This window comes from Oncorhynchus masou, chromosome 33 (genome assembly GCF_036934945.1).
Source record: "Oncorhynchus masou masou isolate Uvic2021 chromosome 33, UVic_Omas_1.1, whole genome shotgun sequence".
NCBI lineage: Eukaryota > Metazoa > Chordata > Actinopteri > Salmoniformes > Salmonidae > Oncorhynchus > Oncorhynchus masou.
Window position 1 is genome coordinate 33,042,754 of NC_088244.1, and position 22,694 is coordinate 33,065,447.

Here is a 22,694-nt window from a genome sequence, read left to right on the forward strand (position 1 = left end):
TGAAGGTGAACATTTTGAGAAATCATGGGGTAAAGTGGGTGAAAATCTTCCTAGAATTCACAGAGGGTTCACTGAGGGTCATGTCAAAATGCTGCATTTTGTCACTGTAGTAAGTCTTTACACATAAAAAAATCGGATTTATTGAATTCTCTATGTGGTCTAGATTAAGGGGACTTAATTTAATATAACAGGCTTTTAAAATGCAATATTGGTGCACAATTTCTACTTTTACTATCAAAGGGAAGCAAAAGGGACTCATTTTGTGGAATGACCCAGTACACACAATACAGGGATAATAGATTTCTTCCCCCAGCCCATTGTTAGTACTAAACCTGCATTTCTCTCTGGTAGTGCCTCAATATGCTGTCTTTGATACAAGCACTTCATTGTCTCTAACTGCAGAGCAGACCCAACCCTCCAGTTGTATTTCCTTTCTTTCTAAATGGCACAGTCTTGGCAGTTTCCACCTGTCTGGCTCTGGCTGCATTTCCTCATCCCTTCCACTCTATCTCCATCCATCCTCTCCTTCCCCTCTTTTTGTGTCAAACAAAGGGAACAACTCTCACAAGCACTGACGCAAACACACGCATGCATCAACGCACCCACGCAGACACGCAAACACACACATTTATCAGACTATTGGCCATTTTGAGGAGAGATTGAAACCTCTGCTACACAGGAGGTTTGAATTTGTTCTCTCCCTTATGCCCCCCTCCCCCGCCACCCGTACTTCTAACTATACCACCTCTCTCAAAATCTATTTATTTTTCGCCCACTAGGCACAAACCTCCCCAAAGCCTCACAGCTAATATGAAATCCAGGGGAGAAGCCTTTCAACTTAACACACAGCCCACTCATCCATTTCCCACCACTGCAGCCCTCTCCTCGAAGCATCCATCCCACTCATTCTTTTACACCCCTTCTGATTGATTTCGATTGGACAGGGTGATCTAGGGGCGAATGGTGCATATCAAATATTTGTTCTCCCCCTATTGCTACTGCATCTCTCTGTCTCTCTATCTCTCTCCCTCTCTTCTCTCTCTCCCTCCCTCCCACCCTGCCTCTCTCTATCTCTCTGTCTCACTCTGCCATTCTCAGCGGCACACCGCTCCTCTCCCCAACAAGAAAGCCTGTGCTTGCGGGCAAACGGCTATTGTCAGCAGAAAACCCCTAGAGATAGAGAGAGAAAAAAGTGAGGTGGAGATGGATAGGAAGAGTGAGGGAGTGAGAGACAGGCAAAGCAAAAAGAGAGGGAAAGACGGATCTTGTCGCAACCTGATCTGTTTCACCTGTCTTGTGCTTGTCTCCACCCTCCACCAGGTGTCTCCCATTTTTCCCGTTATCTCCTGTGGATTTATACCTGCGTTTTCTGTTTGTCTGTTGCCTGTTCGTCTTGTTTTGTCAGGTCTTTACCAGTGTGTTTCCCGGGTTCTCCTGTTCTCAAGTTTTTGTTTTCTAGTCTTCCCGGTTCGGACCTTTCTGCCTGTCCTGAGCCTGCCTGTCATCCTGTACCTGCCTGACTCTGACCTGGTTTAACAACCTCTGCCTGCCCTCGACCTGCCTTTTGCCTGCCCCTTTCGAATATTAAATATTCTGAGAATCAAACTGCCTCCTGTGTCTGCATCTGGGTCTCATCCTCGTGATAGATCTGACTCCATTTAATATTATAGTAAAACCAGGTGCAACCAAGTATTATGTGTTTAGCTAACTAAGATCAAGAAATGGTCATGAGAAGCGAACGCAAAACGCAAGTATTATTTCAGAACGTTGTAAAATGAATGATGCCATTATACAAGGCATAATGCTTAAGCTACAAAGCATTATGAAAGAGAGAGAAGAGAAGTCATAGACTGACAGGTCATGTCCCAAGAGTCCATGGGGGTGGAGAGAGTATCTCACCAGCGCAGGTCAGGAACAAAGAAGAAAAAGGCAATGAATCTGATGACCCTTTATAACATCTGAGCTGTTGACCAATGGAATTACTGTAAAGTTAACCTCCAATCAGATATCAGACCTACAGGATGTAAAGACAACAGAACATCTGCTTCTCAAAGGTAACACAAGAGAGGGTTGGAGAGCAACACAGAGAAGGCTGAATTACTAAGACAACACAAAGGAAATCCTTGCGTTCAGTGTAGAGTCACTTTGGGAGCTGGGCCGCCCTACAAAAGGTATATGGTATGATAAACTACTAATTAAGAAAACTTAGGAGAGCAGATCCTAGAGCAGAGTGAAAGAGAGAGGGAGGAAGAGGGAGGGGGGGAGAGAGAGGATTAGGGAGAGAGAGAGCAGATCCTATACACTCAGAACAGCAATATACAGTATCTGTTCTGGGCTCTTTAATAAGGTGGAAATTGTGCTGAAGCTCCCCCCCATTACCCGTATATTACACCTCTTGCTCCCTCCTTTGGGGAAACGGGAAGCTATTTATTAAGCGACTGGATATTTACAGAAGGAAAGGGTCGGCGGGGGAAACAGGGAAATCTATTACAAGGGAAAGAGAGATGAGAAAATGCACGTGTTATTAGAGTTGTTTGTTATGCTGGGGTTTGCCTCAAACCACCTGCAATTGTGCATTATACATTAGACTCTAGTATAAGCTTCTCATTAACATTCCCCACCAAACCAGCAGGGCGATTTCATTACTGCATGCAGCTCCAACTTTAACACCCCATCTCCCTCATCACATCTCTGCCTCCCCCCTCGCCGCACACTGCTATCTACATCAAACTGATCCCTCTCTCTCAGCCATCTAATTCCCTCCATTCTTCTACACCACTTCCCCCATAATTACCTAGTCTGAATATTCCCCATACATTTTGCCCGTGATTTGACTATTGGCTGTGTCTGAATAGCATGTAAAACATGTAAAACAACAGAACGACAAATCTGTCGTTCTGCCCCTGAACAGGCAGTTAACCCACTGTTCCTAGGCCGTCATTGAAAATAAGAATTTGTTCTTAACTGACTTGCCTAGTTAAATCAAGGTAACATTTTTTTCTAAGACTGCTGCAGTACTGTAGTAGCATCACTAGTTCTCTATTTTAAAAAGCGCATTCACACATAGGAGGACCCTGTACCGGGAAGAATCTACTTTCACCCTGCTCCCACCTAATCTCTCTCTCTCTCTCTCTCTCTCTCTCGCTCTCTCTCTCTCGCTCTCTCTCTCTCGCTCTCTCTCTCTCGCTCTCTCTAACTGTTTCATAAGGGACTTTCCTCCCCCTCGTTCATTCCACTGACTGTAAAGGCTGGATTAGAATGCATGTCATTAATGCCACCATGCTGTGCGGAAACAGACGTGTCGTTAGTCGCAATAGAAACAGATTTGACTCAACTGATTTTCTCTGATGGTCTGGAATAAGCTTGTGGCGCTGCTGTGCAGAACGGTGTGTGAGTGAGTAGGAAACCACATGGCATGCAAGTCATCTTTGGTGTCATTGGGTATTACTACGGCTGTGAGTATGATAATTGATCCGAATGATTGACACTGTAAAAAATACGGAAAGAGCAAGCTATGGGCATGTTATTTGGTCAAAACAAGCATCACTCACTGGCTGAATGTTGTATGCCAACAGGACAAACCTCTTGTCTGCAGACACATGGAACTTTGTGGTCGTCAGGTCCTGGAAACACGGAATGAACAATATATCAACAACATGCATACCTCCTAAAATTAAATGATACATGTGTCAGTAATTTACTTGGATCTCATATTAGCGTTAACCTTCAAGAACAACATCGCCTCGGGGCTCATATGGATAATGTCAGGGATTGCACTTGGAAAGCCATGGCCCTAGGTGAAGTATCCCTGCCTATATCATCCACTGAACGCTAAATACTTTTGTAGGCTATCAACTACAGTGTAGAATTAACATAGCAACAGAGATGATAAACTGGTGAGAGCCAGAGAGGAGACTTCCCCCCATCTTGACAACAGAACCCCGCGTAGCTCCTAGGCAATGACCCAGATAGGTTTTTCAGCATCGCTTTGCCAAACCAGGCACTCTTCAAAATGAGGCCCTTGCAAGAAAAATCTCTTTGAAGCCATATGTTGAGGGCTTCAACTGAACAGTGAGGGAACCAAATAGACCTCCTCTACATAGCTATATTAGAGTGAAAGTTACTACTGCTCTTTATTTTTTCTAAAACTACAAAAGTTTGAACAGTCATTCTGTATCCTCTCTCCATCTGGGAGGCCCTGTCAGTCCATTGAACGGTCCATTTGTCTGGCTGTCTCTGTAAATGATCCAATCAATAGTGGAATAAGTCTCCTCTACTGTAGGGCCCCAGGGCCGTAACGGGCCGTTACTCACCAGGGAGCTGTTGTCCAGCAGGGTAGCTGTGAGGTTGGAGTGGAGGCTGTAGGACAGGATATGGCCCTCTCTGGTTCTAAGAGCAACCTCATTCTCTGGAAGGGACAACACAGGTCCAAGGGAAATGTGAACCTTTTAGTTGGTTCACTCGATTACAAGTTTGCATAGGCTTCCCTACACATGTTGTATCTTGTACCCCTCCTTCGGGGTATCAAGGTTTATCAAATCAAATTCCGACAGTGCAGCAATATCTAACATGTAATATCAAACAATTTCACAACAAAAACCTAATACACACAAAGAATGGATAAAAATATATAAATATATGGAATAGCAATTTCAGAGCGGCATAGACTAAGACGCAATAGATAGTATAGAATAGAATACAGTATATACATATGAGATGAGTAATGAGATACGTAAAAATGATTAAAGTGACATTAAAGTTATTAAAGTATCCGGCACATAACTGTTGGTTATTTGTTCTTAAGTTTGACAGTAGTATCTCACTAAATCTCCTGATACTGACTCGAGTCAGCTGAGCTTTCAGATATCAAACCGGGGCAACAGGATAATCTGGGTTAGCTAAGATCGAGCTAGAAGCTCTTACCATTCAGCCAGGTCACACAGGGGTCGTGAACTGTATACTTCTCGTTCGCCAGGTCCTCCATGGTGAAACGGGATTGCAGTAATAGATGAGACTCATCTTCCAGAAAGAGAGAGAGGGAGGGAGAGACAGAGAGAGAGAGAATATGACATTTGAAGTGTCTCTATTCCTGTGGAACTTTTGTGAGTGTAATGTTTATTGTTCACTTTTGTTTGTCATCTATTTAATTTGCTTTTGCAATGTAATCATATGTTTCCCATGGCAATAAAGCCCTTTGAATTGAATGTTGGGAGAGAGAGAGAGAGAGAGAGAGAGAGAGAGAGAGAGAGAGAGAGAGAGAGAGAGAGAGAGAGAGAGAGAGAGGAGGGAGGGAGGGAGGGAGGGAGGGAGGGAGGGAGGGAGGGAGGGAGGGAGGGAGGGGGAGGGAGGGAGGGAGGGAGGGAGGGAGGGAGGGAGGGGGGAGGGAGGGAGGGAGGGAGGGAGAGGGAGAGGGAGAGGGAGAGGGAGAGAAGGAATGGGAAAGTAGGAGAACGCTAATGGGGATAAACCCTCTGTTTGTGTACACCATATCCACCCAGGTATGAACATGAAGCTTGCTCTATTTCACACAGTCCAATGCACAGCTGTTCCTGGACAATAGCCTCTTCTTAGCATAGCACTGGAGTCTCTGCTTTTGTCTGAGTGTCTTTTCAATGCAGAGGAACTTTGTGTTTATCCTCGTTGGCTTGTTTTGTCCTATAGGTAATGGTATTGTTGATATGTTTGTCTGATGGAAAGCCTTGTGAGTCCGTTCCCACTCCTCCTCCTACTGCATCCTCTCACCCCCTCCCTCCCTCCCTCCCTCCCTCCCTCCCTCCCTCCCTCCCTCCCTCCCTCCCTCCCTCCCTCCCTCCCTCCCTCCCTCCCTCCCTCCCTCCCTCCCTCCCTCCCTCCCTCCCTCCCTCTATTCTTCCACTCTCCCCCTTCACTCCATCCCTTGCCTTTATTCCCTTCTGCCCACCCTTCTGCCTTCAGATTCTCTCTTTCTTTTTCTACCTTTCCTTCCCTCCCTCACTCTGTGTGTCCTCTTACCAGGTGTGAGCATGATGACTGAGAGGATCACCAGCGATAGAACACCCACAATCACCACCATGGCGATCGCAATGCCCTTCCAATTCCGTGGTGGACCAGTAGAAGCATGCATGTCCTGCCAAGAGAAACGCACACACATAGAAACACATGCACATACACAGTGATGAGCGTTGTGACACACACACAGCTGAGGGAGAGAACATTAGTGCTGCTTCATTTCCGTAGTCTCACAGCGGGGTTTCTCTGTCAGACAAGCGGATCTGCTGTGCAGGCTACAGGGAGACTCTGGGGGAATAAAAGCTGCTCGAAGCCCTTCACTATGACAGCAATCTGTGTGATTTAGAGTGATTCTCCTTAAAGCAGAGCGAGAAAGTTTGCCATTGAAAAGCTTGAAATTAATTAATTGTCATGGCGTAATTTCTCGATACTGACGCCTCATTTCACCTGTTACAGCTTTAATGGGGCATATGGTAGGGGTTGGGAGGGGAAGAGAGGGGGAGGGGGGGGAGGGGGAGGGGCGCACTTTCCATGAAAACTAGAAGACCAGGAGACAGTCTGCAAGAAAAGCATTTGTTGGAAACATCTGTATAGAAGTCTGTGGTGCAACATGATAAATCAAACAGACTTGACGGGAATTGAACAGAACGTTTAAGAACACAAGGTGAAACATAAATAAGTTTGAGCATTACAGTACAAGAAACAGCTGCTATAGGAATATTATGTCTGTATATTTTCATCAGATGCTCCTTCGAGCTCTGCTAGAAAGAGAGAGCCATGGTATCAGCAATTAAAGATAACGGCAGACGAGCTACTCTGTGATCCCTCAGAGTGTCTGCCTGTCTGAGACCGGACGCTGGAGCCCAATGCTCACTGATGTGTGAGAGCTCAATCACAGAGCAGCCATAAAGCTCGGCTTTCATTATGGCCGCCTGCCTCTGTAGCCTGGCCTTGTCCTTGGAGCCACAGAGCCACGGGCGGGCTGCTGTCCCCCATCACCATCACCTTCCTCCAGGCCTTGATGTGGCCTGGAAACAGCCATGCGGATCGCTAGTTGACAGATTGCTGATCCTCCATCCAGCCCTGTGTTACACCAACCGTCTCTGAACCGTCACTATACAGCAACTTTAGCACTCACACACACACACTAATTTCTACTTATGCAATGTACAATCCCCAATCTTGGTCACACATACTCAGAACCTGTCTGTATACCTGAAACATGTGTGGAATGTCTCACAATGGGAAAATGGGGAGATAACGAGGGGACAACTCCGGCAGTGTAGCCTCGTGGTTAAAGCATTGGACTAGTAACCGAAAGTTCAAATCCCCGAGCTGACAAGGTACAAATCTGTCGTTCTGCCCCTGAACAGGCAGTTAACCCACTGTTCCTAGGCCGTCATTGAAAATAAGAATTTGTTCTTAACTGACTTGCCTAGTTAAATAAAGGTAAATAAATAAAATCCTTGACTGGTTGCCAGTATAGATTTTATTTTATTATGATGCCCATTAGCCGATGCCAATGGCATCAGGTAGTCTTACTGGGGTCTGACACATACCAAAACACACCAACTTGTAGTGTGCATCTATCAGTTACACGTACAGTACATGTCAGTACTTACACACAACAAGTAGGTCACATGGGGGAGTGGCGTTGTGCCGTGAGTTGTTTCTTCATTTGGTTTGCTATTCAATTGCGCTACATGAGATGGAAGGGAGTTTCATGCAATCGTGGCTCTGTATAATACTGTACATTACCATGAATTTGTTCTGGACCTGGGGACTGTGAAAAGACCCCTGGTATCATGTCTGGTGGGGTAAGTGTGTGTGTCAGGGCTGTGTGTAAATTAGACTATGCAAACAATTTGGAATTTCCAACACATTAATGTTTCTTATAAAAACAAGAAGCGATGCAGTCAATCTTTCCTCAACTCTTAGCCAAGAGAGACTGGAATGCACAGTATTGATATCAGCCCTATAAAGAGCTAAATGTGCCCCTCTGTTCTGTGCCAGCTGCAGCTTAACTAGGTCTTTCTTTGCAGCGCTTGACCATATAACTGGAAAATAATCAAGATAAGATAAAACTAGAGCCTGCAGGACTTGCTTAGTGGAGTGTGGTGTCAAAAAAGCAGAGCATCTCTTTACCGCAGACAGACCTCTCCTCATCTTTACAAGCCTTGAGTCAATATGGTTTGACCATGGCAGTTTGCAATCTAAGGTAAGACAAAGTCATTTTGTCTCCTCAACTTGCTCAATAGCCACACCATTCATTGCCAGATTCAGATGAGGTCTGGGAATTGGGAAAGGATTTGTACTAAATACAATGCTCTTAGTTTGACAGATGTTCAGGACCAGTTTATTACTGTTTATTACTGGCCACCCAGTCTAAAACCGACTGCAACTCTTTGTTTAGGGTTGGACTGACTTCACTTCAGTAGCTGTGGTTGCTGACGCGTATAGGGTTAAATCGTCAGCATACATGGACACACAGTCAATGTCTTATCTTTATTAGCTCATCCTGGCTCCGGTTACATAACACATCCATATTAAAACCACTACTTGCTGGGCTAGTAGGGACAACCCCCACCCGCGGTCCAGAGACATACCAAACCAATCCAGGCTGTAACACAACCGGCTGTGATTGGGAGTCCGATAGGGCGGTGCACATTTGGCCCAGCGTTGTCCGGGTTTGGCCGGTGTAGGCCGCCATTGTAAATAAGCATTTGTTCTTAACTGACTTTCCTAGTTAAATAAAGGTTCATCATAATAAATTGATGTGCAGGCAAAGTCCTCCCAACTTCATTGACTGTGCTTGACTTGCTTCTTCTGGGAAGTATAAGAGTATCATGGCAAATACTGTCAGACTGGCCAATAGCTTCCACCCCCAGACCATCAGGCTGCTGAATAGCCACAAGTCAGCTAACTGCTACCTCTGTCCCCCTCTTGCCCCCTGGACTACCTACCCCTCCCCCCATTGCTGCTCCCCCCATGGGTATTCTACATTTACCCTGTCCCCACCTCCCATTTATCTTTGCTACAGTTGTAAATGTGTATATATTATTATTACTATTACAATCTCATTCCCTTCTGTCTTTTTACCTGCACTTTTGGAGCTTGGAGCATAAGAATTTCACTGTACCTTGCGATTACATCTGTGACCTTGTGCATGTGACTAAAAAACAAATCAAATCTAATCTAATCTAAAGCAGAAATGCACACACACACACACAAACACGCATGCACGCACACACGCAAACACACACACACACAGCAGAGACACATGGTTAACCTAATTCCTTTGCTCTGATGAATCTACTATAGACAGTGTTTTGATTTCAAAGTCTTTCCCTAATGATTGCATACAACACTCTGCTAAAACATCCGCCCTAATGGGATGCACCGCGACGGGAGGCGTGGTGCATAAGGCTACACTTCCAATTAAGGCTGCATGCACCGTTGTAAGAAGATAGAGAGAGAGAACCCTGTGCATGCTGGCTGGGGGAAGAGGGAGTTTTGTTGTTGCAAAAGAGACACAGATACAGTAGACAGGAAGAGAATCCCAAGTTTGGATACACACAGCCAACACAGTCTGGGTAGATTTCAGTGATGGTGATGCTAAATCTGAGGAATTGATGATCCAACACAGCACTGGCAGCCAGAAGAGGTGGACAGATGAGGGATTAGGTCCTGTCAGTGAGCAACCTGCTCAGGCTTGATGTTAATATCAACAGCAGGCACACTTTCTGCTGACCCAGAAAAGATCCTCATGAAATGAAAATAAATGAATCCTGTTTAACACACTCCTCAGTGAGCCATCCACCCGAAAGAGAGTCGAGAGGAGCCTCCAGATGAAGCTTTGATGAAGCTGCCAGTCAAACCGTCACACGGACAATCTACTGCTATGCAAAATGTAGATTTGTAAGGGCAACCGACCATGGATCTCTTGGGGAGAGCACCTTGCGAGAGTCCTCCACAAACATTTCCAGTGCTGACTCAGTTCATTGCATCAGTAAGAGGTAACAAAGCTCCACTCCCAACATGGCAAACAGACAGAGCAGGACAAGGGAATTACCCTCAACAAAATGAGATGATTGACACAGTGTGCAGCTGAACAAGGTCCAGTGGGAAACAATTAATAGAAAGAAAGCAACCTGTAAAAGGGACTTTTAGATGGACGGACCACTGCAGAGCGTCCCTCCCCGCAAAATATGACAACTTGTGGAATCACTGGACATATACCCTGACTCCTTCACTGAGAAACACAACTAACGATTACAGGTAACAGCCTCTTCTTTAAATGAAACACATGCTGTATTGTAATAAATTCATTGTATTGATTGGCTACAGACTCAATAAGAGAAACCACACAAAATACAATGAATTACTCAATATGCGCCCAATGCACCAGAGCTAGTTGGTGGGAGATTCCATATGGCTGTTAAAAATTCATGAATTGGACTCTGGGGGGGGGGTCTCCTTAACTCCTTGTCGGTCTTTCATTGGAACAGATGGTGAACATACCATAATAAATCATCTGAAGCAGAATCACACAACTTGTGAAGCTACTGTTGACATGTTTTTTTTACCTTTATTTAACTAGGCAAGTCAGTTAATGGCAAATCAGTCAATGATGGCCTTGGAAAAGTGGGTCAACTGCCTTGATCAGGGGCAGAATGACAGATGTTGTACCTTGTCAACTCAGGGATTCGATCTTACAACCTTTCGGTTACTAATCCAACGCTCTTAACCCCTAGGCTACTCTGCCGCTGACTCTCATCTACATATGGTCATTTCCATGTCAAAGTTCATAGGAGTATATCAAAGTTTGCGTCAAATGAAAGCTAAGACTGTATATTTTTGGGAGATTAAGGCATAGATTCCTTTTTCAACCATTTTCCACCCCCCCCCAAAAAAATTGTCATAGGTAAAGGCTTTGGTATCTGGATAAACAGGTGGAAAAGGGGTCTTAGAAAACATCTACCGAGAAAAGTCTTAAAAGGTATAAGAAATACATCAAAACACAATAATATTGACGTAAAGACGTTTATATTTAGTTTCTGAGAAATGGTTGACCTTCTGTAAATTGAAGAAATATTGCCTTGTGCTTTGTAATTCTGTTACCAAAAACACACACATCTTTATGATGTTTTCAAATGTCTCTCCCTCATGAGGAGGGAGGATAGTGAAAGTTTACAGAAGTAACAAGTAAAGGTAGACCTATCAATTAGTTTATTGATGTAAATTTTCTTTATGAATTAGTAAATTATTTAAACTCCTAATTCCATTACCAAATTTGTAACGGAATTACCAAAATATCATTAACGAAATTACTGCAGCTGAATTGGCTACAATGGGAAATCATAATAGTCACAAACCACAGTTGGGTCACCTGCTACTGTCCTCCCTTCCACTGGCATCCTGTTAAGTTCAGCTCAGAATTGTTTTCTTTGTCTTTCTGTTATCTGGTGGTCAAACCAAGAGTGTTAAAACAGTCTGGAAAACCCCTCCCTCTCCCTCTCCAGTTAATATCAACTTTCCCAGCTCTGACTGGGAGAGTTGAAATTTGGTCATTCCACCCTGGCCTTGATGTTAATGTCCATAAATGGACCGAACTGGACCAAATCTGAACCTAGCATAGTTTGGATAGCACAGCACAGTGCAGTCCAGTACAGTACAGTGAGTAGAGTACAGTAGAACACAGTAGAATACAGTACATTACAGTATAGTGAGTAGAGCACAGTAAAGTACAGTACAATACAGTACAGTGAGCAGAGGGTGGGGACAGATCTTTTTCCCATCATATTTTGGTGGGTCATAGAGAAAACAAATCACTGTTTTATAGCTCTTCTCATGCTATTGTTCACATTTTGCCATGAGGCTTAGACAAAATGTTGCTGTCTTAAAGCTAATTTCCTGCTGCTTTACACAACTTTCACGAGGCTGAGAGAAAATGATGCCGTTTTAAAGCTTATGTCTTGCAATTCTACACATTTTGCTATCATATGCTTTCTGGGGGAGGGGGGGGGGGATCAATATTTACTTTCTTGCTTGCCTCACATCCTAAAGGGTTGTAGGTGGTAGGCTATGGATGTGGGGTTGAGGAGGCTGACAAATTTGCCCTTTGGGATAATACCTCATAATGCAGCACTTGCCTCATTCACATGGAACAGACACACTGCTTTAGCCTCCTCTGCTGTGAGGAATTCTCCTTTCCCTTTCATGCATCCCACCAAGCATTATAAAATGACTGTACAAAAGGGCTCTGGGTGGGTATTGTATGACTGCTGCCCCCTCGACTACTCCTCCTCATTGTCGTGTCAGCCTTGGGGAGAATGGGGTGTGATGCCACTGTAAAGCATGGGCGAGAGGAGAGATGAGATATGAGAGAGATGTGTGTGTCCTTTCAGATCCAGATGCAGGCACACTTGACTGATAAATACAGCCTGAATGTTCTGTTTCCCCAAACCCATCACAGATAAGAGCTCCCTATCTGTCTACAGAAGTGTGAAATCTGTGAAGACAGAAGCAAGCACTGAGGTGCAGGAGCTATATGACTTGCTTTGCTGTGTAAAATAAAAGGCATTGATTGGGACTGGGCCATAGCACAGAGAGACATTAGCCTGGGAAACGATAAGGGATATGGATACGCTGACTAGTGTTTGTGGCTTCCTTGTTTAAGCTACAAAATTGACGGGATTTATTCTAAATTGAGGGGATATGTAAAAAAAATCCAAACTGGTTACTTCAGACAGAAAATACATATAATGTATATTCAATTATTTACATGTCACACACTATGAAACATACCAATACAACCTAATACAGCAGTGATTAAAAACATTTTTGTTAACAGTCTGACACATGAATGGTCAGCCAAATGCATTAGTGCAGCTCTGAACTGAAATGCTGCCATGGTTCAATTGCTGCTGTCACTGAGAAGGTGATGGGTGATGTATATTATTAGTTAGACAATTTGTCAAGGCTATAAAGTATTGCTGTACTTGAGATGAAAAGCATACAGCAACAGACTAACTAATCTCCAGGGGCAATGTAATTCTCAGAGAATTCATAAAAAAAATGTTTGAAGCGATCAGCAACTGTCCACAAAGATGCAACCGCCTACCGTCACATGTTGTGACTGACATTTCTTGGTGTCAGCAATTCTGTGACCTATTGACATCCTGCAAGTAGGGCTTCATAGCATGGAAAAACTGTTGCAACTTCTTACCTTTCTGTTTGGATAGGCTCACAGAACTGCTGAATGGGTATGTAGTGGACAATTCATTAAAAAGGGGCAAAGAAATATGACATTAAAATCAGTGGCAAAAAAAGTATGAAATGTAAAATGCAGAAAAACATAGGGTCTGGCGATAAATAATAGGCTACTTTGATATTCAGATTTTACATCAATTTAATTGAGTGGGTAGATTGCTTATACACTTTATACAATTAGGCTACAGAATAAAATTGATTGTCCATCCATCCCCTGCTCATTCACACTCTGTGATTGCAGAGCTCTCTTTATCAGCATGCAGTATAAATATATAATAAAGCAAGATCCTCCCCTTTGGCATTGGTAATCCGGTCATGATTTCACTTCAGATTACGCTACAATTGAACAGGCATGTCATATCTATTCACAAAACAAACATAAATATTTGAATCGCGATAACCGCAACGGGAATGTATGAGGTGTATTCAAATCTACATAATTTAACTGTGTCAGTTTAACAAAAAAGTCACCACATTAAATCAGTTTGCGATAGAAGAGACGAATGCTGATATGTTTTGGGCTACAATGCACGACCACTGCAGTCAGAGCAGTCATAGCACAGAAGCTTGTTCAGGAAATGGCAGTATGAATTACATATTTAAAGTATGAAGGAAAGATTAAAACGCAAAAACAGATACTTATCGATAATCAAATCATGTTGATTTAAATGAAAGACGCGGACTGGTCACAACAGAGAAATACTAACAGGCGCATTTACAACAGTAGCCAAAAACACATACGCGCACGCACACGCACACGCGCAACTTCAACGTTTATGCATGCTTATCAGAGAGCTGCATCAATGATATTTACACAGATACAGCTCAATGATAATTTACAACTAAAATAAATCGTGGAAGCAACTTAAAAATAATGAAACTATTCAGTAAGCCATTTACCAGGTCCGTGGTCATGTTCTGTTGAGTAGTGGCAATCATCTTTGCTGTCTTCAACAAGCGTCTTCCTAGAATTAAATCGTGCTCCTTTAGCGTTTGGTCTGCATGCATGCGTTGTTCGCACGTTGTCCAAGTGAAAACATTGATCTCTCTCTCTCTCTCTCTCTCTCTCTCTCTCTCTCTCTCTCTCTCTCTCTCTCTCTCTCTCTCTCTCTCTCTCTCTCTCTCTCTCTCTCTCTCTCTCTCTCTCTCTCTCTCTCAGGGAGGAAGAGTTTTGTGTGTGTTGTTCTGTATATGGTCATTTGAAAATTACTCACTGATTTTCCACCCATACCACTGATTAGCTCAGAAATTAATCAAGACACGGTCAAAACCTCTGTCTCAGCAACATTTCATGGTCATACCCACTTGCCCAGTGGGTAAGTATAACATCCAATAATCAATTTGACGAATGAATGTCAATTAATACTAACGCATAATAATTATCATAAAATCAGCATAATTAAAACGTAATATTGATTATTGTGGATTTTCCCAAATTTTCATTCATATTTGCCACATTTTATTTAGGTTACTGTTGCTTGCTTGCAGGACTGTCTGATCTAGGATCAGATCTAAGAGGTAACCGTTTTATGGGGCTGCTGGCCCCTATACGCGTTGACGTGTAGCTACGTGAAGAACGTCAGTTGATATTCATTGGCTAGTGGGTACATTTGAAATTAAACGTGCCTATTTTACTTGAATACATACTTCCAGGAGCTGAGTTTGAGATGATCCGAACAAAAGAATAACACACTTGCTCATCCAGTGCCAAAAGAGAGGTTAAAACATTTGGCCGTGAAAAAGTTTAGGTGTTTTGTCTGCCTCATTTCATTACTCACCCCGAGTGGTGGACTCAGCAAGCGGTATGTAATTGTAACGTTAGTTATTCTATTAACGTTAGCATGCTAGCTAGCTGTAGTTTTTTGAATCATAGTTACATCACTAACAATGTTGGCTAGCCTAGCTAAATCTACTGTTGCTTGCTAAATGTTTTGTATGTGCGAGTAAGCTTTTTTTTAATGACAATCAACATGTTTACTCAAATCTTCAACGTTAGTTCGGTTACTATGATGAATAGAGTAATAGTAATGGCGTATTTTTAACCACTAACGTTAACTCCGTCATGGTTCGTTGGACAAAAATGTGGGCGTTTTGAATAAATGCCGAAAAATAAGGTCTGTGGCAAACACAGGCTTAGGAGATCTTACACGTTTTTGTTCTATGAGTGATCTTCTAACCTCCCCTTTTTGTGAAATGTGATTATTTTATATAATCAAAAAAAGCACAGGCTCAATAATTCATAACGGTAAATTTAACTGACTGATGTAATATCTTAAAACGCAACGTAAAATCTTCTAAGGCTGTGTTAACCTCGGGCCTTGTATTCGTTTTAGCCAAACCCGTATTCTAGTTAAATAAAACAAGATTCTTTCCTCATAGAAATGGCTGAACGAACCACCGGTAAATCCTTTTCGGTTTATAGGACGAACGTTACAAGCTCTATGCTTAGGGTTCACCAGCAGACAATTGTGCCGAAACTATTAGCTTGGGGATGATGTTATTCAATATTGACATTTATTTTTATGTGCCCTTTATTTTTCCCAGAAGATGGACACTGCTGTGATGAACCTACACAGCTTGTTTGGCAATCTGAGGTCTCATGTAGACATACTCAATGAGAGCATTGAGCCCCGTAAGTAATTCTGTTTAATTTGATTTGACAAGGAGATTAATAATATAGACAATGGATAAGATGTATTTAAAGCTAACACACATTATTGTGCAACTTCCCTTATCAGAGTTCATCCAGATGGCCCTCAACTTTGAGGACTGCCGTCGTAGATGGCTCAGGCTTGAGCGGGACCTGGGGTCCTGCAAGGAAGTGCTTTCCAAGGCAGAAACGGAGAGGGGGGCCCTGGAAGTCAAACTCAAGCATGCTCGAAATCAAGTCGACGTGGAGATTCGCCGCCGCCAGAAGGCAGAAGCTGACTGTGATAAGTTGGTGTGTATGCACAGAGAAAGTCTATCTTCATATTTTCTTCTCTTCCCTGGCACCCTCAGACTGGTTCCCTCTTCTCCCAATAAACTGTCAAATGGCTTCATATGACACCTCTCACCTCCGCTCTCCCTGTGTCTCCTGTGTTACAGGACCGCCAGATCCAGCTGATTCGGGAGCTTCTGATCACAGAGGGCTCCAGCAATAGCATCCAGCTGAATGAAGAGCAGCGTTCTGCTCTGGCCTTCCTTAACGCTCGTTCTCAGGCGGCACCAGCCAACCTTAACTCCAGTCGAAGGTAAGGACCCACTTCTAGTGCCTTGCTCCTGTTCATGAGTTGGAAAGCTTACCAATGCATTTTCTATTAACATATCAACATCTGAAAAGTTGCACTATTTAATTTGGTTATTTTCCATAGATTGAAGACCATAGATGAGTCTGCCTCCATTTCATCAGACATCAGCTATGATAAAACGGATGACTCTCTGGTAAGTTTATATATTTGTCTTGTCTAAATGCTTAAGCCTCTGAATCAAGTATATTACTCATCCAAACCTTTAGCTTGGAGAATGGCTCAAGCAATTCATAATATAATAATATAATATATATGCATAATATAATTGAGATGATAAGTTGGCATATTTTGCAATAATGAACCTGGTCTGTTTGTTTGATAAACCATTCCAGGACTGGGACTCCTCCATCGTGAGAACTGTGCGACTGAAGAAACGTGAAAAGAGGGTAAGCAGTTCATTGGAATTATTTATTGAATGTGCAAATAAAGGACGCGGTTGTGTATTTGTTATTAACATGTTTGACATATTCATTACAGCGTTCTGCCTCAAGAAATTTCATTGATGGTCCCCCATGTGCTTCCAAAAGGTCTCGATCAACAGGCAGAACTTCTGAAAAGGTAAAGGTTTCATTTCTGTAAATATGCCCATTGTCCAAAAACATCTGAAACCCTTTAAAGGGTATCTTAAAAAGACAGATGTCTTAACCCCCCCCCCCCCCCCCCACGCATACACTTTATTTTTTAATGCAAATATTATTATTTTTACTAGCATTGACTTTGCTGATAACTTATATTTTTTTTAAAGAAATTACTTACCTACCACGACTGTGGTGCTTGTTTCACTTAGCTATCTTATTGTGAAATTTCATTTTCAACTTCATATTAATAATCTCTAGCACTACTTGAACATCAACATATGAAAATGGCACATTTTGTAGTTAAAAAGACAAGTGTTTCCAATGCACTTCAACCAATTAGCAGGAAATGCTTACTCATTGGTTAAAATCACATGATGTACACAGATGTCATTAGAAATGCTTATCTTCCTGTTTTTTTTTTTTTTTTTACTACCAAACATAGGAATGCACCATTTTCACATGTTGGGGTGGTGCTATGATGAAATGTCTCTTTTTGAAGATGAATGCGCTAACTGTGTCTGGATACGAGCATCTGCTAAATGAATAAAATGTAGGTAACTGAGAGTGGTTACTCATTATACGGTTGAGGTTTAAAGTGATTTGACTGATCTGTTTAATGGCTGTAGGGAAATGAGTCTCTTGTGGCCAAGACTACAGTGACCGTGCCTGCTAACGGAGGTCCCATCGAAGCCGTCTCTACTATTGAGTCGGTTCCCTACTGGACCCGGAGCAGGAGAAAGACTGGTAACAGCTCTTACTCATTTACTGTTTATTTGGTCAACTTTTAAAATGGAAGATGGCATTTTTATGTCGAAGCATGGTATATTTATTTGCGAAGCAGCGGGACTAGTAGTTTATCCTTGACAATGTGACATGTTCATAACTCATCATAACTGCTTTGTCAGAGCCGTATTTGACCTCTCTCGCTCCCACTTGTTCATCAGCTACACAGGAGTGGGACTCGGAGTCCGTTAAGTCTGAGGATGTCATGTTCAAACAGCCCAGCAGGCCTCAGGAACCCAGCACGCCCCAGGGCAACGGGGGTGTCCGTTTGCACGAGTTTGTCTCCAAAACGGTAGGAATGTCATTTTGTTTTCAGTCAGAGAGCGTTATCACATGGGTGAATTTAGAAAGGCTATTTTATTGAATTAGCTTTTGTAATAAAAACGTGTTGCTTTGGTTCTTATTTTCAGGTTAAAATGACAAGTTATGATTTGTGCGAACTTGTATCGACCACGCTTTGTTTTACCTCACGCACAGGTAATCAAGCCTGAATCATGTGTACCTTGTGGCAAGAGGATCAAGTTCGGAAAGATCTCCTTGAAGTGTCGTGACTGCAGAGTGGTCACCCACCCAGAGTGTCGTGAACGCTGTCCCCTGCCATGCATCCCCAGCCTGAGTGGCACTCCTGTCAAAATCGGACAGGTACAGGATTGTTTCTTGTGAATTCTCAACTTGTATTGATATACTCAAACAATACGTTCATTCTGATACATGCAACTTGTCTCTCTTCAAATATCCTGTGGTTTCAGTGTATTCTAATGGGATAACCATTCCCTCTTAAATGTATTACCGATCCCAGGGTACGCTTACAGACTACGTCTCCCATGTCCAATCTCCCATGATTCCCTCTTTGGTGGTGCACTGCGTCAATGAGATTGAGCAGAGGGGCCTACATGAGGTGAGTTGTCATCTCCAGTCTGTTTAAAAAAAAAAATACAGCCTCACACCGAGCTGTATGATTGCTTTTTTATTTGTAAGCTTAGTTTATACAGTAGTAATATAGTGTGAAACACAGTAAATAGTTTGAAGCTGTCTATGATTGAGCCCAGTTTCACCATGCTCTTTTCTCTCCCAGACCGGCCTCTATCGGCTGTCCGGTTCAGACCGCACGGTCAAGGAACTGAAGGAGAAGTTCCTGCGTGGGAAGACTGTCCCGCTGCTCAGCAAGGTGGATGATATCCACTGCGTCACTGGGCTCCTCAAGGACTTCCTCAGGAACCTCAAAGAGCCCCTCCTCACCTTCCGTCTCAACCACACCTTCATGGAGGCTGCAGGTTGGTGTTTGCCCTTAAGCGATAAATAAAATAACTTTATCACTCTGGTTGATTTGGCCAGTGGTAGACTGGATGAAGGTGTCTTTTAGTTGCTTTGCATAGCCATTTTGTCCTTGGGCACACTAACTGTTTTGGTTAGTAATACAGTTAAGTGTTCCTTCGTGATGTTCTTGGTCACCAATAAATGTAGTTACTAAGTCCCTGCAATGTTAAATTCTTCATCTGGACTAAAACAAATCATAATCCATGTCTACAACTCAACTTCTTTGCTTTCTACTGATGTTTCACTTTGTCCTCAGAGCTGGCGGATGAGGATAACAGCATTGCCCTGATGTACCAGACAATCAGTGACCTGCCACAGGCTAACAGGGACACCCTGGCCTTCTTGGCCATTCATCTTCAGAGGTCAGCATCTGCTGTGCAGCTCTCCTTACTCATTTTAAATGTAATTGTTGCTCCCTATCACTGACCCTTTGAGCTTTGTTGCTTGTTTTCCCCCTTGATAAATGGGCTCCTATTGCCCAACATTCATTCTCTTTCAGGGTTGCACAGAGCCTGGACACTAAGATGGACATCACCAACCTGGCTCGGGTGTTTGGGCCAACTATTGTTGGCCATGCAGTGCCTGACCCAGAGCCTGTGACAATCCTGCAGGACACCAAACGCCAGCCCAAGGTAACTCATTACAGCAACAGTCTTGGTTTAATTAACTTGCAGTAAAAATACCATGGTTACATTTTAACGTCTAATTATTTTAAGTCTTGCAAGTTGTTTGATCTGTTTCGCCCCTTCAAAGAGGATGTGGCAATATGCTGTAATTCATTTCTATTATTACCCAGGTTATTGAGCGTCTGCTGTTCCTGCCGGTGGAGTACTGGAGCCAGTTCATGATGGTGGACCATGACCAGCCGCACCCTGATCACATGATTATCGAGAACAATAACTGTTATACCCCTGACCACAAAGGTGAGCCTAGTCAAGCATTATCTCAGCAACCCCGTACCAAATCCCACGTGAGTGCCTGCCTCTGGCCAGGTCCTCGATTTAGGTTCATGTGTTATTATATTGACAATTTATGAAAATGTTATATTTAAAAACAAATGCAAATCAGTTGGTTACCAACTGGGGTAATGTGACTAATGTTGACTGTGTATTGATATTGTTCCAGTGAGCATGCTGGGTCCTCTCACCACTCCAGAGCACCACCAAATGAACAAAACCCCGTCGTCCAGCTCTCTGGGTCAACGCATGAGGTCCACCCTGAGCAAGACTACACCCAAGTAAGCGCTCTGTCCTGTCATGCATTTTACTTATTCAGTGTTTTTTTTTTTTTTGTAAGTCACTGCAATGTGTATGTAGTTCCTGGCTGAAGGACTTGGGTTTTCGCTGGTCTCAATGCAAATGCCATTGTTCAACAAAACAGACAGCCTTAAGATGACCTCTGAAAAAGTTATTTCGCCAAGTTCATAATTTGTTCCCTTTTAACGTTGGCTTCATTTGACTAATGCTAATGTTTTTTTGTTGTAACTTTCAGGTTTGGGAGTAAGAGCAAGTCTGTTGTGGGAGTGGGAATCACCAGTCGCCAAGGAAACTTTTTTGCATCTCCGCTCCTCAAGTAATCCAAAGCCGCTGCAGAGCAGCTATGTTCAATACCTAGCAGCAGATAGGTTTTTACTTGTTTTATTTTAGACCATTTTACACGATTGAGACTAATGGTTCCACAGATGTTTTATATTTTAAAATGGTAGGATTTGTCTTTTTTTACGTGTGCAAAAAAATATATATTTTTCCAATCAAAAGGGAGGGTCTCTTTGGAGCGCAGTTCTTTTTAAAGTTGGCTCTGAATCAAGATGCTTTCCGTTGATTTCTCTGGCAATGACATGTACTAGGTTTGTAGATACAATTTAAGGTTTTTCTTCAGTATCCTCCTGTGATTTATTTACAAAGAAACATTTGAACATTGGTTGCAAATGTGCGTGTCTGAATTTAGGCTGTTGAAAAAAAGGCTGTTCTTATATGAATATCTAACATGCAATTTGCGGATCCCCAGTTAGAAAACAACTTTGCATAGAGCTTTTTATGACGGGCTTGAACGGAGTTGGCACTGCGGGTGGCATTATATTTCTGTTTTTTCCCCCCTGTATTTGTATAATCACTTTTGAAAGGTCTACATGCTTTAGCAGTTTGATCGTACATGTTTAACTCCATTTGTCTTTTACATACTCTAGACTAGCCACAGTATGGCAATACTAATATGATGCTGCAGTGTTCTTTAGCTATAATTATCTGAGAGGTAACCAAGTAGCTGTATGCTTGGTGAGTCCAGTACATTTTGCCATTTATTCATACAACATGATTATACGTTTTCCTTTTATAATTTTTTTTTTAATGTTACCTTTTTTATTTAACTAGGCAAGTCAATTAAGAACAAATTCTTATTTACAATGACGGCCAAACCCGGACGACGCTGGGCCAATTGTGCGCTGCCCTATTGGACTCCTAATCACGGCCGGTTCGGATACAACTTAACTTAGGTTTAACATTTCACCCTTTTCTGGGCGTTCTATAATATAGCTTATACTACAAGTAGTCCTCGGATGTTGATTACTTCAGTTTTACACACTCTTCATGACCATCTTTGTTCGCACAATGGAAGGTTGGTTCTGGCTATAATGTTCTGTGGCCTAGAACGCTGCATTGCGTAACTGAGAATCTGTGTGTAGAAATGGGGGCATTTCAAAGGAAATGTTACATTCTTGTTGATCAAAGCTTTTCTGGTCAATTTGTTTCGTACATGCTGTATGATCTGTGATTTGTAAAAACAGTATACAGTACATTTAAACTGGTCTTTCTCGTTACCTTTCATTGTTGCTGCACTAACTTAAAAAAAATACAGGAAATGCTTGAGGGCTACAAAGTATTGAAAGCAGGTGCGGTTCCCGAGTTAAAGAAGCAATTAACATCCCATGTATGAAAATGCTGGTCAGGCTGTTATTTTGGCTTCCATGGCTATGCCCCTATAGGATGCCACCATCTACAGGGCACGAATAGTCACTGAATGGTTTGATGAGCATGAGAACAATGTATGCCATAACAACCACCAGACCTCTACCCAATTGAACACTTATGGGAGATTCTGGAGCAGAGCCTGTGACTGCAATTTCCACCACCATTAACGAATTACGGAATTTGTGGAAGAAGTGTCGCCTCCCGAGTTCCAGACAGTGATAATCTATACCATGGTGCATTGAAGCTGTTCTTGCCCAACACCCTATTAAGACACTGTTGGTGTTTCCTTAATTTTGTGTCAGTTACATGTAGAAGAATGTAGATAATTCAGAATACTACTGTAGTCTTGTCAGGTCATAACTCCAGTTGTGTTCTCACTTCCTCTAAACAGTTTATTTTTGCATTTTTACTCAGAAGTGCAAGGAATAAGTCCTTGTCTTCCAAAGCCGACTAGACAGTAGCACTGATACACGTAGGTTTACATCAACTGACTTTTGCAG

General features: G+C 42.7%; 2 protein-coding genes across 3 annotated transcripts in view; one reads left to right on the forward strand and one right to left on the reverse strand.

Annotated features, from left to right (window-relative positions):
• The window catches only part of LOC135528332 (inactive dipeptidyl peptidase 10-like), a 36,054-nt gene extending 21,716 nt beyond the window's left edge, over positions 1-14,338 (reverse strand). Inside the window, exons 1-5 of one of the 2 annotated variants that reach the window (XM_064957331.1) lie at positions 14,161-14,338; positions 5,992-6,106; positions 4,924-5,019; positions 4,314-4,408; positions 3,552-3,623 (exon numbers count right to left, since the gene is read on the reverse strand). In XM_064957331.1, coding sequence (XP_064813403.1) covers positions 3,552-3,623; positions 4,314-4,408; positions 4,924-5,019; positions 5,992-6,106; positions 14,161-14,268 — 486 coding nt within the window. In that variant the 5' untranslated portion in view covers positions 14,269-14,338. The remainder of the gene's footprint in view (positions 1-3,551; positions 3,624-4,313; positions 4,409-4,923; positions 5,020-5,991; positions 6,107-14,160) is intronic. The other variant, XM_064957332.1, reaches the window with a different exon arrangement.
• A 530-nt stretch (positions 14,339-14,868) lies between these two features.
• On the forward strand, positions 14,869-22,032 carry racgap1 (Rac GTPase activating protein 1). The gene is made up of 17 exons (XM_064957333.1): positions 14,869-15,062; positions 15,805-15,892; positions 15,999-16,201; positions 16,348-16,493; positions 16,614-16,683; positions 16,883-16,936; positions 17,028-17,108; positions 17,755-17,872; positions 18,073-18,203; positions 18,389-18,553; positions 18,711-18,809; positions 18,987-19,185; positions 19,485-19,590; positions 19,728-19,860; positions 20,025-20,151; positions 20,354-20,465; positions 20,720-22,032. The coding sequence occupies exons 2-17, from the start codon at positions 15,808-15,810 to the stop codon at positions 20,802-20,804; spliced, it is 1,914 nt and encodes a 637-aa protein (XP_064813405.1). The 5' UTR covers positions 14,869-15,062; positions 15,805-15,807; the 3' UTR covers positions 20,805-22,032.
• The last annotated feature ends 662 nt before the right edge of the window (positions 22,033-22,694 follow it).

Excerpts from the sequence above, each read along its gene's own strand:
- racgap1 (XM_064957333.1), top strand. The coding sequence starts at position 15,808 with ATGGACACTGCTGTGATGAACCTACACAGCTTGTTTGGCAATCTGAGG. Across the intron at positions 16,684-16,882 it reads ATAAAACGGATGACTCTCTG|GACTGGGACTCCTCCATCGT; the intron begins GTAAGTTTATAT and ends AAACCATTCCAG. Across the intron at positions 17,109-17,754 it reads CAGGCAGAACTTCTGAAAAG|GGAAATGAGTCTCTTGTGGC; the intron begins GTAAAGGTTTCA and ends TAATGGCTGTAG.